The 20,438-nt window shown below is 43.1% G+C and overlaps 1 protein-coding gene across 2 annotated transcripts; it reads left to right on the top strand.

The window, feature by feature from the left end:
• Positions 1 to 2,613: 2,613 nt before the first annotated feature.
• Positions 2,614 to 19,032, top strand: LOC147617806 (protein HIRA-like). 2 transcript variants are annotated; one of them, XM_086776063.1, is made up of 10 exons: positions 2,614 to 3,532; positions 10,095 to 10,373; positions 10,538 to 10,789; positions 11,030 to 11,448; positions 11,589 to 12,630; positions 12,723 to 12,927; positions 13,012 to 13,255; positions 17,313 to 17,438; positions 17,616 to 17,745; positions 18,161 to 19,032. In XM_086776063.1, the coding sequence occupies exons 1-10, from the start codon at positions 3,425 to 3,427 to the stop codon at positions 18,305 to 18,307; spliced, it is 2,952 nt and encodes a 983-aa protein (XP_086632189.1). In that variant the 5' UTR covers positions 2,614 to 3,424; the 3' UTR covers positions 18,308 to 19,032. The 2 variants fall into 2 exon arrangements, with proteins under 2 accessions (XP_086632189.1, XP_086632190.1); XM_086776064.1 differs by having other exon boundaries at positions 2,621 to 3,532; positions 10,535 to 10,789.
• Positions 19,033 to 20,438: the final 1,406 nt, after the last annotated feature.

Here is a 20,438-nt window from a genome sequence, read left to right on the forward strand (position 1 = left end):
CAAGGTGTCGCTATTTTTGCCTGACAATCTTTTCACTAATCAGTGAATAATGATTGATTAGTCACTAACAATCTATGCCTATGGGATCCTCCAAACTCAGCATTGATTCCTATGTTAAGGAATATGTGGTTTGCATTGGCTACTTCATTGATGAGATGTCCATCAGCAGCTGTTTACTACTTTATCTCACATATCCATTCGCGGGTGCTCTACCCTGGACTATGAGCCTAAAAGGATGACCCAAGCATCCATTGCTTGGAAACTACGCCGAAAAATGATTTTCATTGGCATTGAGGGGGGAATCTTTTTCAATTTCTAGTTCCCATTATGTTTGAGTCAAGGGTTCTATGCCCAAGTAGTCCCCCAAAATCTGAGTTATTTATCTTTTGTATTATGTAACACCTTATTTCTTTAAAGGCTCGTCTTCATCATACCCTTTTTGCCCTTGCTTTAGGCAAGGGGGGTTGTTTTGGTATGTTGATATAGGCTCTCTTTGTCACACGAGGCAAGACTTGACCTTTGAGTCTTTTGCCAAGACCATGCTTGTTAAGCCTCTCAACCATGCTTGTTGAGCCTTTGAGCCTTGTGTGCCATGCTCACTGGCCTTGGAGCCATGCTTACTAGCCTCTAGGTCTAAAGCGGGGAACACGTCTTGTGTCTGCTTGTGTTGGTGTACGAGAATATTGAAGGCAATGCATGTAACTCCACCATCACTCTGAAGGGGGGTTTGTTGGATATTTCAGAGTTAGTCTAGAGTCTAGAGTCTTTTGTGGTGTGAAAACCCTCTTATTTAGGTTCAAAAGTCAAAGGCCTTGGTGCCTATAAAAGCATGTACTTGGGTCCTTCATTCTTTTATATGAGTACCATTCAAGTTGTGCATTCTCTCTCTCTCTCTCTCTCTCTCTCTCTCTCTCTCTCTCTCTCTCTCTCTCTCTCTCTCTCTCTATCTCTCTCGACATTTACTTCGTTACCAATGGAAACATATTAACTAACATGTGGTTGATTCAATGGATATATGTTTTTAATTGTTGGCACACAACATTCACACTTTGTTTACAAACGAGCATTTTCATTATATTGTAATGACACCTTAAACTCTCTTGGAACACTCTTACTTGTATCACGAAGAATCAATCTTAGAAGTACAAAAATGGCTCAAGTCATTAACTCTTGACAAACACGCAAGAAAAGGTTTTTTTTTGGAAGTTATTTTTCGGTACATCAACCTTGGCTTTTTATGCACAACAAGGTTAACAAATCCTATAGTGTCTACAAATGTGCTTCCTCCTTAATTTCTACCTTAGGCATGAATTTTGCAAGTCAATATTACGTGTGATTTTGAAGGGATAATAATGAGCACACCTTGAAGGATTTCCTTAGGGGTCTCTTAGTTGTCTTTAATACCCTATCCTTGCCTACAATGAAAAGATCAACCGTGCTTTGATAACAACCTTAGAAGGGATATAGTCACATGTGAGTATTTCCTTAGTATAGCTCACTCGAAAAACCTTTGGCCAGCTGTACTTGCTAAAAAATGATCATGCATACAAAAGAAGACTTACCCAATTTTGTGTAGGCATGTATATACACGGCAAGCCAACTTAAATGCAAGAGTACAAATGGTCAACCATATGGAAGGGTGGTAGTCAGTAAATTATTGAGTTTTTTCACGACACATTGGGAGTAAAACTCCGTTTAGAAAAGCTAGTTTCATTGCCTTTTAATTTATGATATTGGGGTTTGAAAAGGACAACACAAAGATATAAATGAAAAGGCGAATTAGGTGTAATCGAGTTTCCTTGCATTCATCTTTATTTTGTCCATGATGGTTTGTGTGGTGCAAATTACGATGCCCTTTTTATTTTCTTGACCTCCTCGCTAAATCGTTTTGCTTATCTGGTTGTGGCCTTTGTTTGAATTTTTCTTCATGTCAAGGAGGATAATGAAATTTGAGGGTGTGGTAAGGGCTAAATTGGTTATAAACCAGTCTCAACATTATAAACAAGAAGACAAACTTATGATCACATCGCTTAAACTTGTGTGTGAGAGAGAGAGAGAGAGAGAGAGAGAGAGAGAGAGAGAGAGAGAGAGAGAGTTTTTCCCCTTCAAGATGTGCACTTTCTTTCATAGCATCAAGTATGAGGTTTGTTATACATGCTAACTATGGTGTAAATGAGTCCCTTAAGGTCTTTACATACATGGATGAGATTTAAATATTTGGACTGTGAAGATTGCCTGGTAATGGTCATGGAGATTGCTTATGATCACATCGCTTAAACTTGTGTGTGTGCGTGTGTGTGTGTGTGTGTGTGAGAGAGAGAGAGAGAGAGAGAGAGAGAGAGAGAGTGTGTTTTTCCCCTTCAAGATGTGCACTTTCTTTCATAGCATCAAGATTGCTTATGATCACATCGCTTCAAGATTGCTTATGATCACATTGCTTAAACTTGTGTGTGCGTGTGAGAGAGAGAGAGAGAGAGAGAGAGAGAGAGAGAGGGTTTCTTTCATAGCATGAAGTATGAGGTTTGTCATACATGCTAACTATGGTGTAAATGAGTCCCTTAAGGTCTTTACATACATGGATGAGATTTAAATATTTGGACGGTCAAGATTGCCTGGTAATGGTCATGGAGATTGCTTGGTAATGGCTTATTATGGGTGGTGAAGATCTGATGTAGTATGTAATCATACACCTATGTTGCCTTCTTGTTTACCCTACCCTATTTTTGCCAAGAGGAGAAAAGCTTTTGGGTGCCTTTCCCCGCCAAGATTTTGCAGCCTTTCTTAGACAAACCTTTGTTTTGTCCATCTGCAGAGTTTTTTCTAACTATAGCTCCACATGCTCTTACATCACTGGTTCTGGGTTCCTGCATGCTCACATTAGCCCTCATGATTTGCAGGAATAACCCTCTTTTTAGGTCATTATGATCTCTTTAGTCAGATGGTCCTCATGATTTGCAGGGGCAACCCTCCTGTTCAGATACTATGAACGGTTAAGTTTGCTGGGTCCTCGTGATTTGCAGAATAACCCCTTGATATATTATGAAAGTGAGTTGGGTCCTCATGATCTGCAGGAATAACCCTACCCTTGAGACACTATGAAGTGTTAAGTCAGTTGCGTCCTCATGATTTGCAGCCAACTCCATCGTCAAGACATTATTATGAACAGTTCAAGTGAGATGGGTTTTCATGCTTTGCAGGATTAAGCCCGCTTTTTCCTTTTCCGGGAAAGGACTAAGCCTGCTTTATGGCGTGTTAAGCTGTTTCCGTGAGATGGGTCCTTGCGATTTGCGGACTTTTGACGGAGAATAGTGGTTTTCTCCTACTCTTACCGTCAAGTTTTAATGGGCAGTGGTGTCAGGGGCTGTACAGTGTAGGGCTGTGTCACCGTTGATTGTTCTGGAAGGGCGGTTAAAGTGAAGGGGAGATGATCGTGGAGAAGCCGACATGGCTCCGTCACGAGGGCCTGCAGATCTTCTCCATCGACATTCAACCCAGCGGCCATCGCTTCGCGACCGCAGGAGGCGACCACAAGGTATGCAGTTATCCTTGGCTGTGTTTTTTTTCTACCCAGTATTAGGACGAATTTTGCCCTTGCTTCCGTTAAGAATGTAAGAATTGAACCACAGCACTAATGTGATCAGTAATGTGGTAGTAGAAAGCCCTTTCTAGTATGGTTCTCACCTAGTTTTCAATACAAATATGTTAAGAATATTTGGCTTTCAGAAATCTAAAGAATACAGAATTTCCATTTGCAATCTAAAATACCCACAATCATCAACCATAAACTTGCAAACTAAGAAGTTTCACAAATTCTAAAAGATATGCAAACTGAAAGATTTTCAAGTGGTGTCTGAGTTTTGAATGTGCAGCCTTGCTTCGGTAGGGTACTCACTTTGGTAAGGTGGAGTAAAAGAAGCTAACCACTTGGGCAAGGGGCTGCCAACGTTTTTAGTGGAATGCTTAGCTAAAAAAGCTGCCTAGTGAATTGGTTTTGAGAGATGCATATATCTTTATATAGGTGGTACACCATGGCTATCGAACCGAATGCTGGTTTCAGCCTTATATGTTCTCACCCCATAGCTAATAAAATGTTTCGATGGAATATGAGAATTGCAACCCCCCAAAACACTTTGAAAAGAGAGAATGAAAACAAAAATGGATCCCATAGCCATGTCACGGGGGCTAGTTGCGTTCCATCAACCAGCACACTGGCACGAGCAAGCTCAAGTTGATGTGAATGTTAAAGGTTGCATTGCATGGGACCTTGCCAATGCTAGTGGCTAGGTAGTTTACACCTTGAAACTAATATGTTTAGAAATGCACGCAATAGTGGCTAGGTAGTTCACACCTTTACACACCTTGAAATTAATATGTTTAGAAATACACGCAATAATTTTGAAGTTAAAGGTGTACCTATTCTTGGGCACTGATGATGTGAATGAGGATGTCATAGCACGAAGTCTATGCAGTGCATGATTGAGGTGATTTGAAGCTTTGTGAGGAGACCCTCACGAAGTCAAGATTACACTTTGGTTTTTGTTAAGTTTGGGAAATTACTTCAACTTTCCGTTGGTATATCTTTCTTCTATATTAGTTGACATGTAGATTTTTGAAGTCTTTGTAATTCTTTCTATCCAAAACGGTGCAATTTGCCGGATCAGTTACCGTGTGTGTGTGTGTGTGACTCCTCATGTGTTTGATAGCATGTACAGGCCCATGAGTAGGCGTAGGTGCCACGTGGGATTCTTTTGTGACACCCTTTTGCATTGATCACGTGGATTGGGTAGAGTCCCTAAGCTCCAGGAGTGGCACAAGTCCGGGTTTGGGAAAAGTCATTATTTGGGTATTTGTGGTGTAGGTCACCCCCTTATCCCACCCACCCTTTCTTAGTGTAAAATACTTTCATCCTTCGCCATCATTATTTATCCTTGGTTTTGGGCAACTCGTTACAAATCCCTTAGAGCTTACATATTTACTTTAGGGTTTCAAGCAAGCACGGAGGCCATGTCTAACTATCTCGATCTAATAGAGTTGGCAACTTGAGCGCCTAATGTTTTGGATTTGGATTCTACCGTGGCTCATGCTCTTCAGTAAGAGCATGACAATTCGGACGACGAAGTGGCGAAACTTTCTGGAGGAGGAATTTTCACTCCTTTGGAAGGCAGGTAAAGATGTACTGTCACCAGCCTAGACATTTTTCAATATGAAAGGGGTTTGGTGGACTCCAGGACGTCTAAATATTTAGAAAGTACAAGCTTTGGGAATAGGGGGTTATCCTCGAATACCAAGGATCACACTCCTAAAATTTAGGAGAGTTCTATTTTTGGCCTGACTTCGATGGAAATTTTGTTTGCGTCATTACGTATGGAATTGAGTAAATACCACTATTTGCAAGAGTACCTATGATGAATGGGCTACTAGTTGGGATATTTTTAGAGAGAGAGTTTATGGAAGGACCCATCTCTTAGATTGGGACAGCCCATTGGGCAGCCTGGACTGCACGCGGCCAGAGCCCAGCAGGCTGTCCAACAGTTTGCGCAAGTGGCCAGACAGCCTAGGTGTGAATGTGCATGGTTTTCCAGCATTTAATGCTAAATAAAACAAGTCATGGAGAGAAAAATAACTAGCCGACCAGCATCTTCTAGGGGTATAAATACCCAAGGCATAAAATCAGTTCATTCATCTCATAATTCACAAGGTGCTAAAGCTAATCAAGGGGCCAGGACAACCAAGGAGAAGCTAACACAAAGGGTGAAGGATTGAAGGTCAAGGACAGAGGATTCTCCTCAGCCAAGAAGGTTTAGGTTTAGTCTTTTATTTTGAGATTTGCATCATTCTAATAAAAGCAAATACACCATCTGTGGTGGGGATCCTACAGAGGTTATTCGGGACCCAATACTGTGTCCTCTTCTCCCTCCCTCCCTCTCTCTCTCTCTCTCTCTCTCTCTCTCTCTCTCTCTCTCTATTTTTTGCACATCTATATTTAGTTTGTGTGTGTTAATTTTGTCGCGAAAAGAGTGCTGATTTCTGAGCATTGAAGTTATCGATCTCCCGCGAAGCTTTCGCATGTTACAAGAGATAACCAAATTGTTCATTCAATGTGCATTATCCTTTCACATTGAAGACAAAGTGCTGGAAAAGTTGCATGAGGACAGTGAGTCACATTGGCTATGAGTGGGAAGGACCTTCACACGAGGCCTTGCGCACCCGTGAGCTTAGGAGGGAGCGTATGCAGGTAGAGGAGCTTAGGAGAGAGCGTATGCAGATAGAGTAGGACATACAACCACTTAGAGCTACATGGGAGAAATATGGGTGCACAGTTCTATGTGATGGATGGTCATATGTACGTAAAAAAAAGAGTAACATTTTGGTGTCCTCCTGCACTATGTTCTTAAAGGCTATCGATACCTCTTTACCAGGTACAGGGGAGTTCATTTGGAGACACTTGTGCGAGGCTGTGATGGAGATAGGCCTAGAGAACATAGTGTAGATTATTACAGATAATGGCTCTAATTGTATCAGATAATGGCTCTAATTGTATCAGTATGGGCCATATGTTGCATGAGGAGTTTCCAAAAATTGTTTGGACTTCTTGTGCATCACATAGCTTGGATTTGTTGATGGAGGATGTGGGAAGATGTGGTGGGTTGCCAAAGTGTTGGCCACTTCAAAGTTTATTGTTAAATTTGTGACAAAAAACCCCCCTCCACTAGGTTTACCTATATGTTTATTCTAGTTGACATGGTACTACGAGTTCGGGCCGGACTCTTGTGCACAGTTGTTTCACGCGCTTGGTTTGAGGTGAACGAGGTGAAAGAAAGAAGGCCCAAATATATGAAATTTGAAACCACTATAATGGGAGAGGAAGCCTTTTGGAAGAAGGTTGAAGTGTTGGTGAGGATTCTATAGTCATTCTACAGTGGCTTATGCATTGCTGATATGGAGGGCAACACACTTGGCTTATTTTATAAGTATATGGACAAGATTAGTGAATGCATTAACAAGGCACAAGGCTTGGAAGAAGAGGAGTAAGTACATTACTGCATTGAACATTCACCCTTATAAGTTATATTTGTAATTTTGATTTGTAAGTTGTATCATTTATGCATAACTTGGGTATTGAATTTCAATGTTTTATGTATAATGTCTCAACCATCGATTAGGGTGACGGGTCTTCGCAATGCGTGGCTCAATCGATGGGATTGGTTTCATAGACCAATTCATGCTGTTGCACACATTCTCCGTCCTTTATGGAGAAATAAGCAATTCTTATGTGAGGAGTTGGGGGATGGTTGGAGGGAGTACATCGATGATTTGAATGGTGGAGATATGCAACAGTTGAGGATACTAGAGCAGGAGTGCCTACACTTTCGGAATGGCACAAGAAAACACTTTGGGTCCCCCACTGCTCGCCTACGAGAGTGCCAACATGAGCCTGTGTCATGGTGGGAGAAATATGGCATTGGTGCTTCCCATTTGGTAGGAACTTTATTATTTGTGGTCCTGAAGTGATGGAGTGTTAGTAAATTTTCCTCAACTTCTTGAATCTTGATTTATTATTGTCATGTGCACACCCTATTGGTGTACAAGTGATGTGGCATTCTTAGCATTCATACAAATTTAGCAGTTCATTCTAGGCATTCAAGTATTATCCAAGCATTTATAGCATGTTCCCAAGCATGGCATTTCAGCATTAAGCAGTCATTCAAGCATTGAGCAAGTAATGTGGGCAGCCGATTGATATGGATAGCAGTTGAGTCTCTACAAGATCACAACTTTACTTCCCAACAAAGTGGAAAGATACGTAAGGTACGGTACCAATCAGGTACGTAAGGTGCGCATTCAGGTACGGGTTGAGATTTTGAGGTACGTCAAATACGTAAGGTACATAAAAACATAAAAATATACTATATAGTGTATATATATACATATAAAAATGAATGAAAAATTGAAAACTTTAAATTTGAAAAACAATTAATTTCTGAACAACAATACAATTACCAAAATGAGAGCTATCAATAAACAAAAGCATAAATAGGTTCCACGAAATGGAATCACTCAAACGTTCAGTAGCCATGACTCAAATGCCACGGGTTACATACTATAAGCAATCAATCAAAATTTAAAAGTTAAAAGACAGTTTACTCGCCTTTGTCTTTGCCCTTGTTAGAGGCAACAAAAGCAGATTGTGACTTGCTTTTCCGCGAAGCATGCACTTGTCGTGTAGATAACTCATGATTTCCTCAAAAGAGGGGAGAGGATCACAGAAGTAAATACGATCCCTAAAAGAATCAAAAGAAGCAGGCAATTTACCAAGAAGCCTATGAATTGGATTGTTGATTGTGCTTCCGTACTCCTCAAGTTGCAGCTTGGTACGGGTGAACTCTCCAATCTTCTCAACCATGTTATCTGACTCATTGATTGTAATCTTCTCCAGATTTGACTCCAGTTTGGCAATTTTGATTGTCGAAACTCTCCCATACCTCCTCTAGATCTCCGTCCACATCTTATTAGCATTACTCCGAGTATAGATAAACTATGCTTGTATAGACGGAGTCATGCTGTGAATGATGATAAGACGGGCCCGAGCATCCAATATGCTTCTCAAAGCAGGGTTCAGCAAGTGAGGTGTGGAGATGGACATCCACACACCGGCTCCTTCTAGCAATAACTAAGTGTAGAAAGACCAAGTATGATAGTTGGTTGCTGTAAGCTTCATGGAGTCATTGACTTGGGGACGATTGTAGGATGGTATATGGGTAGGGGTGGGAGCATGAACTGGATGAGAGAAAAGTCAGGGAAGAAATATTGGGAAGAGGAACCACCTGGGGAGTGGGAGCAGGGGATCCAGGCAGTGAAGGTGCTGGAGTATAGACTGGAGAAGGAGCAGCAGTAGAGAAATCTCCCCTCTAACAAGAAACGTTCTCTATAGCAAGAGGGCTGTAAAAAAAAAACAGCAAATAGCCTCCTTTCAAGCTGTGCACAGGAAGAGGAGAGAAAGAGAAAAGGGAGGGAGGATGGGAAACAGAAAGAGAAAGCAAATCTCTCAGAAACCGTGTCCTCAGCACCTAGAAGAGAGCTTCAGCCTCCAACAGCAAAAACGCAGCAGTCCCAAGCTACAGATGCAAAAAATGCAGCAAAGTTGAGGAAGCCTCTGCTCCAATCAGAAAAACGCAGCACTTTCCTACCTGTAGGTTAGCGTTTGGCTCTGATACCATGAAAGAAAGAGAAAACACAGGTTGTGGGCAAAAGCACAAACTATAGAAGGCTGTAGACAATCGTTTATTGCTGAAAATGAGCACGAGGGAAGCCCATAGGTGCTTACAAGCATAAGAGACTGTTGCAACAGTCAATGACCAATATGCAAGAATGAGATGGGAAATGATGAGAAGGGCGTGAACCCTTATATATGTCCCATATGAGCTAGTCGGCCATCTGGGTCGATAGCAATTGTGAAGCATAAATATGCTATAAAAAGCCTAAAAAAGTCTCCTAATATGGTAGAAAAATCCAAAATGATGTTTGGCAATGCAGGGCCTCATAGAAATGACCAATACAAGCATGCTAAGGTACATGTAGACCATGTGGAGATGATATATGTTCCAACAACGTAGGCACAAGTGTTCTACAATGTGTGTGTGTAAATGCTTACTTTAGTGCTAACCTTCATCGTGGTTGAGTCTTCCCTTCACACCCAGAGATATGATAGAAACACAGTTAGATGGTATATCTATGAAGATTTGTCTATTGAGGTGACATATCTTTATGCATGAACTTGTACCTACTCTTACGTGTGGATGGAATTGATGGTTTGAAACTTTGTGAGTAGGCTCTCATGGAGTCAAGATTGGACTTTGGTTTTTTGTTAAGTTTGGCAAATAACCTGAACTTTCTATTGTATATTGGACTTCAGTTTTTTGTTAAGTTTGGCAAATAACCCAAACTTTCTATTGTATGTAAATTTATTTAGATACATGGTATGCAGCTTTATGCTTATGTATTTTGTTCATGCTTTTACAGCTTGCACACATTGCTATGGCTTATGTTTATGCTTATATCATGTTGGTGACTGTTTTGAGTGTTTTTGTCTTAAGGTTCGGATCTGGGACATGAAATACCTCTCACATACAGAGGCAGATGGAGACCCAACCGCTCCGAAATTATTGGCTACACTTCATGACCACTTTGGCTCGGTCAATTGTGTTCGATGGGCTAAACAAGCTCGTCTCATAGCCTCAGGATCTGATGATCAGATTGTGCTGATCCATGAAAAGAGGTCAGGTTCTGGCACAACTGAGTTTGGAAGTGGGGAGCCTCCTGATGTTGAGAATTGGAAGGTTTTAATGACCTTAAGAGGGCACACGGCAGATGTGGTAAAGTGAATCTTTCTCTTCATTCTTGATTTTCTTGTATGTTCCTCTTGTTAGTTTACACACAAATGCAAGATTTCTAAATAAATGATGTAACACTGGAAGATGGAAAGTGCCGAGTTATAGGCTGACTGCCCTCTTTGCTTTTTGTGTATAAATTGAAGTAGGTGGATCTTGGTTGGTGTTCGGATGATTCTTTACTTGCTAGCTGTAGTCTGGATAATACAGTACATATCTGGAACATGTCAAATGGTTCACATATTGCCGTGCTGAAAGGTCACACAAGCCTTGTCAAGGGTGTTGCTTGGGATCCAGTCGGTTCTTTCTTAGCTAGTCAGTCGGATGATAAGACGGTCATTATTTGGCGGACTAGCGATTGGAGTCTTGCACAGAGAATCAAAGGACATTGGGATAAAACTGTAAGTGCTTGTTCTATATCATATGGCATGGCTTCTTGATTTATGCATAGTTTGTGAATTTTCTGGCATTGCTTCTTGATTTTTGTTTAATTTGTAAGTTTTCAAAAGAGATATCAAACCCAGTTTTTCAAGGGAGAGAAACCAAGTAGTTTGGTCTTTTGCCAGATTTTCAGTTGGTGTTTTAATCTGACCGATTTTGAAGATCTACTTTGTGTGCCTACGTGGGCTGTATGTTAACAGGTGGGTTCTACTTTCTTTAGACGGCTTGACTGGTCTCCTTGCGGGCATTTCATAACTACCACTAATGGCTTCCAGAAACCAAGGCACTCTGCCCCTGTATTAGAACGGGGTGATTGGACAGCTAGTTTTGACTTTTTGGGGCATAATGCGCCTGTTGTTGCAGTGCGGTTCAACCATTCCTTGTTCCGGAAACAGCCTCAAATGGGTGGATTAGATACAGAAAATGGAAGGGTGGGGCCTGGTGGTCAGGCTGGTTTGTCCAATGGTAGTGTGAAGTCCACTTCCAAAGATGCGCTACCCTATAATGTGATTGCAATGGGGAGCCAAGATTGCTCTATCACTGTCTGGACGACCACTAGTGCTCGACCAGTGTTCGTTGGGAAGCATTTCTTCACCCAAAGCGTGGTTGATTTATCATGGTATGTATTTTTTGACCATCTTATTTTTGATCATATGGCATGTTAACTCTTTGTTTCTCGGGACTTGAAATAAGTAACTCTTTGGAATTTAAAGCTCGGTACTATGGTTTTTGCAACTCTAATGGTGATGGTGGGTACAGGAGTCCAGATGGTTACTCTCTCTTCTGTTGCTCGCTTGATGGTTCGGTGGCTGCATTTCATTTTGAGGTCAAGGAGCTGGGCTACAAGTTCTCGGACAGTGAGCTGGAGGACCTAAAGAAGAATCGGTACGGAGACACTCGGGGTCGGCAAAAAACATTGGTGGAATCCCCAGCTCAGTTATTGCTGGAGTCTCTAGCAGCTAAGCAGTGGGGAGGTGGTGATAGCCAACCAAATAATCAAGTTCCGTCCGACCCAGTTGCGGTTCCAAGTAATGCAGATTCCATCAGGCCTCACACTGCTGCTGCCCCTGTGGCTCTCGCCAATGTGGCACCTGAACAAGGTCTGAACACAGAGAACGGTAAGCCTGTAATTGCACCTCTGAAAGAAAACCAGCCAAGGATGTCCAGTCCCGTCAAGCAGCGGGAATACATAAGACCTGATGGGCGTAGACGGATCATTCCTGAGCCTGTTGGTCCTCAAATCAGGGATGAGAGGATGGTGATGAATGGTTTGCATTCGACTCCATCTGCAACCTCAGGCCAAAAACGAGATTCAAGTGCCTTGGATGATGGGGACATGAGGACAGCAGTAAAGGATGGTAGAAAAGAACCCCTACCCAAAGGCGGTAGTGATGCAGCCGGAAGTTGCCAGATTGGTAGTACTGCAAGAGCAAGCACTGGTACCCATTCTCTTATTCTGGAACCAGGGCTCTGCTCAGCTGATGCTGTCCAGATAGGTCTAGGTCTCACCTCTGTGCAAAGAGACGTGGTTATAAATGCAGATAGCCAGATTGGTAAAGGTGTGCTTTCGATAGCTGTTTCCAGCAAAGAGGATGATGATCCTGGCTTGCCGATTTGCTTTGAAGCGAGGCCTCTCTCTGGTGGATTAGCTGGCAGCAATAGATTAGATGCTCAAGAAACAGAGGTGGTATGCTCCAGAGGTGGTGAGGTGCTGTGGCGGGATAGACTGGCAGGGAAGGCCACTGTTATTGCAGGTAACTCAAACATGTGGGCCGTGGGTTGTGACGATGGAACCTTACAGGTGAATTATTTTCTCTATACCAATATATCTTGCCTTAAAACATTGAAATCTTTGTTAAGTTGGATTAAGTGTCAGTTGAACCTTGGATATAGGTATACACAAAGGGAGGAAGGAGGGCTATGCCGAGCCTGATGGTAGGCTCTGCACCAGTGTTTTTGGACTGTGACGAATGCTCAAAGCTGCTGTTATTAACTCGATATGGGGCATTATACATGTGGGAATGTGTGGGATCAAGATGCGTTTTGAAGGAGTCGGTCCTGCCTCTTCTAGCAGTGTCTGCTGATTCACCCGACAAAGGTAAACTTTTTGTCTTTGGTTGCTATTGTTTCTTGAAATTTACCTGGCAGATAGACCTTAGGAGATGGATTGTCATGTTAACAGGTGTTATGAAGGTCGTGTCAGCTAGAATCTCAAGATCTGGAGCCCCTTTAATTGTTCTTGCCAACAGACATGCTTTCCTCTTTCACATGGATATGCAATGCTGGCAACGTGTAGCAGATGATCATTTTCACGCGTCAAGTTTTTTCACCTCACTGCATGGTACCTTTCAACCCGGAGATAGTGAACTTACTTCACTTCAAGCTGCAGCTGCTGATGCTTCCATGCGCAATCATAAGTGGAAGACGTAAACTCCAACCACCTTTGAGTATACTGTACTCTGGCTTTCTGTTTATGATGGATCTTGTTAAGTGTTTTATATCTGCAACGTGGTTTATGCTTTGTGCTTATAATTGAGAGATCTTGGGTTCAAATCCCATTTCTGCACTTTGGTGCGGTCATCATATGTGGTCTGCTATGTTGTCAAAAATCTCATCATTATCATCATCATCTACGTGTTAATTAGCTGACAGACATTTCACTTTGTTGGTACTTCGTTTTTGTGTGTGCCACTATCTTGCTGCATTTTTTATATCAATAAGTTGTCAAGCGTGCTACTGTTTTCTTGTATCAAAATGCTGCAATCATTTCCTGCTGGTTGCCCAAGGGACTGTGCCCTGGGAAAACTTTATTGCAGCGCGGTTGTAGAACACTTTTTTTTTTCCGGGAACAAGATCCTTATATTAGTTAGCAGAAAAAAGCGTTAAAAGGCTAGATACAAACTCGTCTCCATGTACGGAGCGAGGATCAAAGAACAAAAAAAGCAGGGAAGGATGCAGTTCCCCTCGGCTGGCCGCTCTCTAAGGAGAAGGCTATCTCACACAAGGGGTGGGGGAGGGAATAACCACACAAGTGTTCTCTAAGGAGAAGGCTATCTCATACAAGGGGTGGGGGAGGGAATAACCACACAAGTGGTCTGTAATGCCGGAATCAAGTGTATCAGACCCTTTGAAAGCCTCTCTGGCATGGCACATGTAGTCATAATCTCGTTGAAAGATGCTCTAAGGCTGCCTTCCATGAGGTCCCAGTGATGATGAAAAAAGGAAAGTGGGCATTTTTCCCTAGGGAGTGCCGTTAAGGCCTTCGCCACCTCCTCAGTAGGAAACTCCGGAGAGCGGGGGAAACCACCTCTCTCGTGTGCCGCTAGACTTGCTCTCGCGCCTCCACCACCTGTAAGGATATGGGGACACCCGTGAGAAGGGATCTGGAAAAATATATGGCTATGGCTGTCACATGGGAGGAATCAAAAACGATAGTTCCATCTTGGCCTTGCAACGTGCGGATACCATCTCTCTGCATGTGGGGGGCTTGTAATCTCAAAGAAATCCCCAGTGACCCTATCTCTCGCCTCGGCCCAAAAGGAAGCTCTGGCATGGTATCTGTACTCCACCCTCGGCTCCTCTATGGATTTGAGCTTTGTACGAGTGATAACTAACTAATCCTCAGTCCACAGGCTATTTGGGGAGCTCTCCTAAAGTCGTTGAAGAGAAGCAAGGCCTCGGCGAATGCTCCTCTCTTGCTCATGGAATCCAGCCAATCTGCTATGTGCGGCCTCCTGTAGTAAACTGCTAATCTCACCTAGGCCTGCATCCAAGGTGCCTGCAGCTAATCCTTAGCGAAAATCCAGCTCCTCCCATATTTGCTCGGTCCTGCTGCGTATCTCGGAGTCCTGGATGAGGCTGTCAGGAATCCGAGTGCTCAAGTGTTTGTCGTGTCTCCAAGGGTCCTTCAGAGACAAAGTAATTGGAGCGTGATTGGAGAAAGTAGTGCTTGCCAAAATACCAATCATGCCCTCACGATTGCAAGCCCGCTCATGCACATAGAATCTGTCAAGGTTGCAAAGATTGGGGCTGTTGCTCCTTTCGTCAGACCTTGAGAAGCATAGACTCCCAGGGATGCGTCCAAACTCTAGTAAATGCCAAGGGTCTTGCCCCCTAAGAGCCAAGATCAACTCCTCCCAAGTAGAGTACTCTTGAGCCAGAAACTGTAGCCATGCCTCCTCCGAGTCTATCCTCTACTGACTCTTATCATGTTAAAGTTTCTACCCATACACCAAAAGTTAGCTAGTGGAAGGGACTGGCGAACTGTACTCCAGAAGGTGCTTCTACCTCTTAGCGGTATTTGGAGCATATACATTTAAAAAGCCCACACAGTCCTCGTCGATCCTGATGGTCACCCACTGAGCCCGACCACCGTCAATGGTGCATGAGCCAACTATTGCCGACAAGAGCTGCTCGTTGACATAAATACAAACTTTCCCTTGTGTCCCGGAGGGGCAAAAGAGGGAGACCAGAAAGTGTGACTCTTGCCTAGTAAAATCTCTGTAGCGGCGGGTACGCCCCTGCCTCTGAAAGCACTGAGGCCCCTCCAAACCTTGGATGTTCCATGACAAGGCAATCAATATATCTATACTGAGATATGAAGGAACACAAAGGGCAGCACCTCCAAGCTAGAGGACGCCACCTCCTTGTCTTGATCACTGTGGCCTGAGCCTCGCAACTCCGTCTGATCCAAGGGCCAAAGATGGGCAGTTGTATTACTTCTTCTTGTACATAATATAAAGCAGTAGATTTAGGACTCGTGTGTGATTCTGCCGCACTCTTCTTTCTATCTCTGGAAAACCCTAGCACGTATGCGCAAGTGTTCTACAACCGCATGGGACGCTAGGATCTGCAACATGTAGAGTTTTTGGGGATTGGAGCGAGAGCTGTGACCCCCCCCCCCCCAACCTGCGCCCTACCTGCCATCGCCCTCTCCTCCCCCTGCCCATCTTTGCCTTGTGCCCATTGCGTGGATAGCTGAGGGATCTGTTATACAGGCTAGCCTCCTTGGTGCCCCTAGAAAGATTATTGATATTCATCCTCTGGGGCGTGGACTCGCCAGCGGCATCGGACAGAGTCATGCCCCTGAGCCTCATCGCACTGCGTACGGTCGAGGCCTTCTTTGCGAGGTGGCAACACGGCTTCAACCCAGCATCTGACCCTCTAGCTGGCATTTCAAGCTTTCCCGTGGCAGTCAACTTCCAAGGCCTTAGGAAGGAATACCTTCCTCTTCTCCCAGTGATAGGTGGTGCTACCAAGAGAGTGACGGAATCCCCCTTCACCACCACTTCGGTTCTTGCTCGAGCAGTTGGGATTCCATCCCTTCATATCTTCATAGCCACTGCGGAGACACTGTCCCATGCCATATCTCTTCCTTGCCTCTGGGGAGCCCCTACTCTGCAAAGTAGACTACTCTGGCCTCCAAGGCCAATGCTTCATATGCTGGCAAATGGGCATCTCACTAGAGCTTGTCCTAACCAATGGATTACAATTTCTTCCGACGCTCCCATTCGGATCTGTGCGGTGTTTCATAACTCCAAGCCCTCCACGCAAAAGAGTGGCGCGATGATCTTCTCCTTCCCCTTGAGTGCAGCACTGGGGAGGGAATGGGATACGGAGTCAATGTCTGCCGCCATCCAGGGGCAAGCAATTGAGCTCTCTTATCATTTGCATGATCTGCGCATCACTGACGTGCTTTAAGTACAAGATGTGGCTGAGAACGAAGACATCAAATCACAGCCCTATGACCTACCGTTCACTCCCGGCTGGCACTTGCAGAAATTGTCGGAGAATCCGGTGGAGGAGCACTCTGCGAAGGAGATCGTTGGTGATGCGAACGTCGTCTCTCCTGCCGACTACAGGCAGGTGTAGAATGATGGTTGCCGTAGTGGGAGCGAAGTGGTAGGCTGCACAAGCCTCCAAGGCATCTGCCTCCACAATAGCCACGGCCACAGCTTCATCCACACCTCCACCATCGGCCGCTAATGCTGTACAATTCTTACCCGCTTTAAACTCAGTGCCAACTGTGGTATTTGATGATAAGGAGGAGGGTGAGGTTGAGGGACAAAAGAAAGCCGTTATCCGTGCTTTAATAAAGCTCTGCTATGTGTCTCCACCTGGTTTAGGGGTCAATAGGTCAGCATTCACACAATGCAGCTCGTCACGTGGATGACTTGCAAGGGGAGCACAAATTCTCAGTAGTGGCCTCTCTTTGGGGAGAGGGGGCTGCTGGGGTGCCCTTTGCCAATCAAATCAGAAAGAGGTTGATGTGCCACAGTGCCCAAGGCAGCTTACCGCTTAAGAAATTTTCAATTGCACTTCCCTTCTCCTTGGTAGATCGCATGTTTTTCTGCTGCAAATGCATTTATTGTGCTCTTCCAAGTTCTTTTCAAGAGCATTAAGGATTTCCATATTTCAAGGCTAGCTCGACGGTGATACAGTCAATGGGGGTTATAATCTGATTCACTTTTGGATGTGCAACAGGGTTATGAATGAAGACAAAAGCACCACCCGGGCCCATCTAGAGTCACAAATGGCCTCCGCTGTTGTGCTGAAGTCTCCACATGATTATCAAAATTTTTTGTTGGCCTATGCCCGGTTTCTTGCAAGGTAATGGATTTTTAGTTGATAAGCCAATGGTGAGATTACATTACAGGGGACATTGTACAGCCTGGTTATTTTCTTTAATTTTAAACTCGAAGTTCGAGTCTCGTTTGCATCCCTAGATGTTCTTACTCCGCACTGAAGCAGCTATTTATCTTCAATTTGTTGATGCTCTCACTGCAGGGAGGCGGATGAGGTTCGGCTAAGAGAGCTTTCTATGGAGCTTGTGGGTCCTCCTCTTCCCATTGAGACAAGTTTGGACGAAGCCAATCTCTCTTCAAAACATGTGAACAACTGGGAACCAAATATATTGGTAAGACTCCCTTGCTAACTGAACATGACTGCAATTGCCAGGCCAGCTACTGTGTGTTTGCACGTGTGGTTGCCCTTCACCTCTGCAAAAGTGATAGAAACTCAGTATGGTGGTTTATCTCTTAAGATTCTTCCTTACACATCAACCTGCACCTTCTCTTGGCCGCTTGATGATGTATGAGGTCATCATGGTACGTAGTATATGCTATGTCATGCATGGAGTTAGATGATTTGAAGCTTTGTGATTGGAATCTCATGGAGTTTAAGATGGCACTTTGTTTTTTGTTTAGTTTGGGAAAGAACCTGAATATATTGCGAAGACTCCCTCGCTAAGCTAAAGGACTGTGTCCATGTCCGATGGCACTTGTGTCAACCTTTTGATTTTTCCCGTTATATTTTGACTTATTCTTTGACAGGGATTAAAGAAGCAGGAGCTGCTCAAGTCACAAGTACTGCCTGCGATGGCTTCTAACAGGGACATTCAGCGTCTATTAAATGAAGTGATGGATCTGCTGTCTGAGCAAGAAACCCGGCAACAACACTTACAGAATTTGAATTCCTGATGTTGGCAGGAAACCACACACGTTTTGTAAATGTGGCTGCTGCTGTGGTTGTTGACAAGAAATCCTCTTTTTTGGCTTTTAATTATATCATGTTAGAGTCATGCCAGGGCAAAAATGGTCCTTCTGTACAGTTTTTGGGAAGAGAAGGTTTGAACTTTTGAGGGATTTTTGTTTACGTAAGATGCCACGATTATGATCCAAAGGTTTAGTTCACTCTGAATTCTTGATTACTTTTAGCTCGAGCTTGTCGGAGGCTACATTGTGTGTGTCAAGGCAACATGCCATTACCACGAGACATCATCTGAATGTTTAAGCGGTTAGTTATGGTCAGTATCAAAGTCTTTGGGAGGGAGAAGGGTGACACCGTTACATATGACGGCTAGAAAATAAGAGCAGCATTTTAGGGGGTCATGCGTGGAAGGGCCTATTACAATCAAAGCTATGTTCATCTTTGTAGAGATGATATTAAGAGGATTACTAGACTCTCTTAGTGAATGCTGATATGTATCAAAACATGCATGGTTGGGAAATTAGCTTGTGGACAAGGGTTTTTTTTTTTGGGTCTTGCCATTTGCACTTCGTATTGGGGAGTTATTTTGTAATCAAACTTATTGTTTGGAAAAATCCCATTCCCATTTGAAAAATGGGATCATGGTGAACTTGTCCAGAATTTTGTCAAAACCTCTTTATGTAACATATCATTGGAAAGGTCTTGAAGAGTAAAATCTGGATCTACAATCTTCGACAAATTTGGACTTATCATGTTTAAGATAAATTTAAAATTAAATAGAGTAATTGATTCCCAAAATATGAGATTTTTTTCAAACTATCTAATATTGACTTAATCTGTTTTAAAGACAGCTCAATCTGTGAAAAGGTCAATTCCATATTGGGTGTGTAAGTGGTGTGACTAGTTTTAAGTTTGTATGAATATCCGGTTAGGGGTATGGGAGCTCTTTTTCCTGGTACCCGGGACAAAACTTAACCAAATTCTTGATTGGATTCCATCACTACAGTGGTTGGGCATGGTTGGCTAACCCATGGGATTGATGGGGTTAGGTTGGATTGATGGATCCCTAAAATAAGACTCAATTTTGTTATGGTACGATAGATGAAGTAAATCCCGAATAGTAATTGTTTTATAGAAAAGAATCAACGACTGTGCCTCTCAATGAGGAAAAAAGCGTTGGTCTCTATGATCCAAGCGCAAGTCTTTTCTTTGATCTGACCATGAGACTTACAGGTTCAGTTAGATCACTTTGGTCAGTGATGACCTTAACTACGTTAGAGTAAAAATACCTTGGAGGAATCGTCCGTGCTTTTCAGGCGAGGGAACAGTTTAGCAGTCTAATAAATATCCTCTCTACAGCACATATGCATTGTCCAATTGCACGCTGTTTTATCATCCCAGGGATCATGTGATCATATTGATAATGCTTTCATTTCACGAGTGATTATATATGTTGTGTTGTTCGCTTTGTTAATATGACTAGGCCACCTTTATAGTATATTTGGAAGGTAAACATGTTTTTGTTATGGAATTAAGAAAGTGACTATTTGATATGGATGACTTGATCCAATCTCAATCGTCGTCGATTCTCATTTTTATTTTCGATCCAAGGGTGGTTATTTTTTGGTGTCATGCATTTTTTAATGTATAGTCTTGTACATTGATTTTGACTTTCTACACAAGGTTGTAGTATTTTCACCCCGACAACAAACTGGTAGCTTCATTTCTTTGAGGTCTTATAGATCATAATGAGATTTTTTTTTTTTTTGCTTTGATGTCTTGGATACTTTGTTCTTGGTCTTCTTGGATAGTTGTTTTGCTTCCAACACCATTGTGTCATGACGTGTCTTCTTTATTGGATCCTTTGTTTTCTTGGATAGTTGTTTTGCCTCCAACACTATTGTGTCATGAGGTGCCTCCTTTATTGGATCCTTTGGTGCCACTTGCTCCGAAATTTCTTACTTGCTCATGGGCTCACTAGATATGTAGGAGTGGTCTTCTTTCTTGGTGGAGGTTCCACTTTAATTTCTTCAATTTCCTTCTTTGACACCTGTCCATCTTGGATCTTTGTCCCTACGCTAAACATTACCTTGGGTTTTTTGAACCATATTGGTGACTTGC

The sequence above is a fragment of the Cibotium barometz genome, chromosome 36 (assembly GCF_041138505.1).
Source record: "Cibotium barometz isolate CiBa-2024 chromosome 36, ASM4113850v1, whole genome shotgun sequence".
In the NCBI taxonomy this organism is placed as follows: domain Eukaryota; kingdom Viridiplantae; phylum Streptophyta; class Polypodiopsida; order Cyatheales; family Cibotiaceae; genus Cibotium; species Cibotium barometz.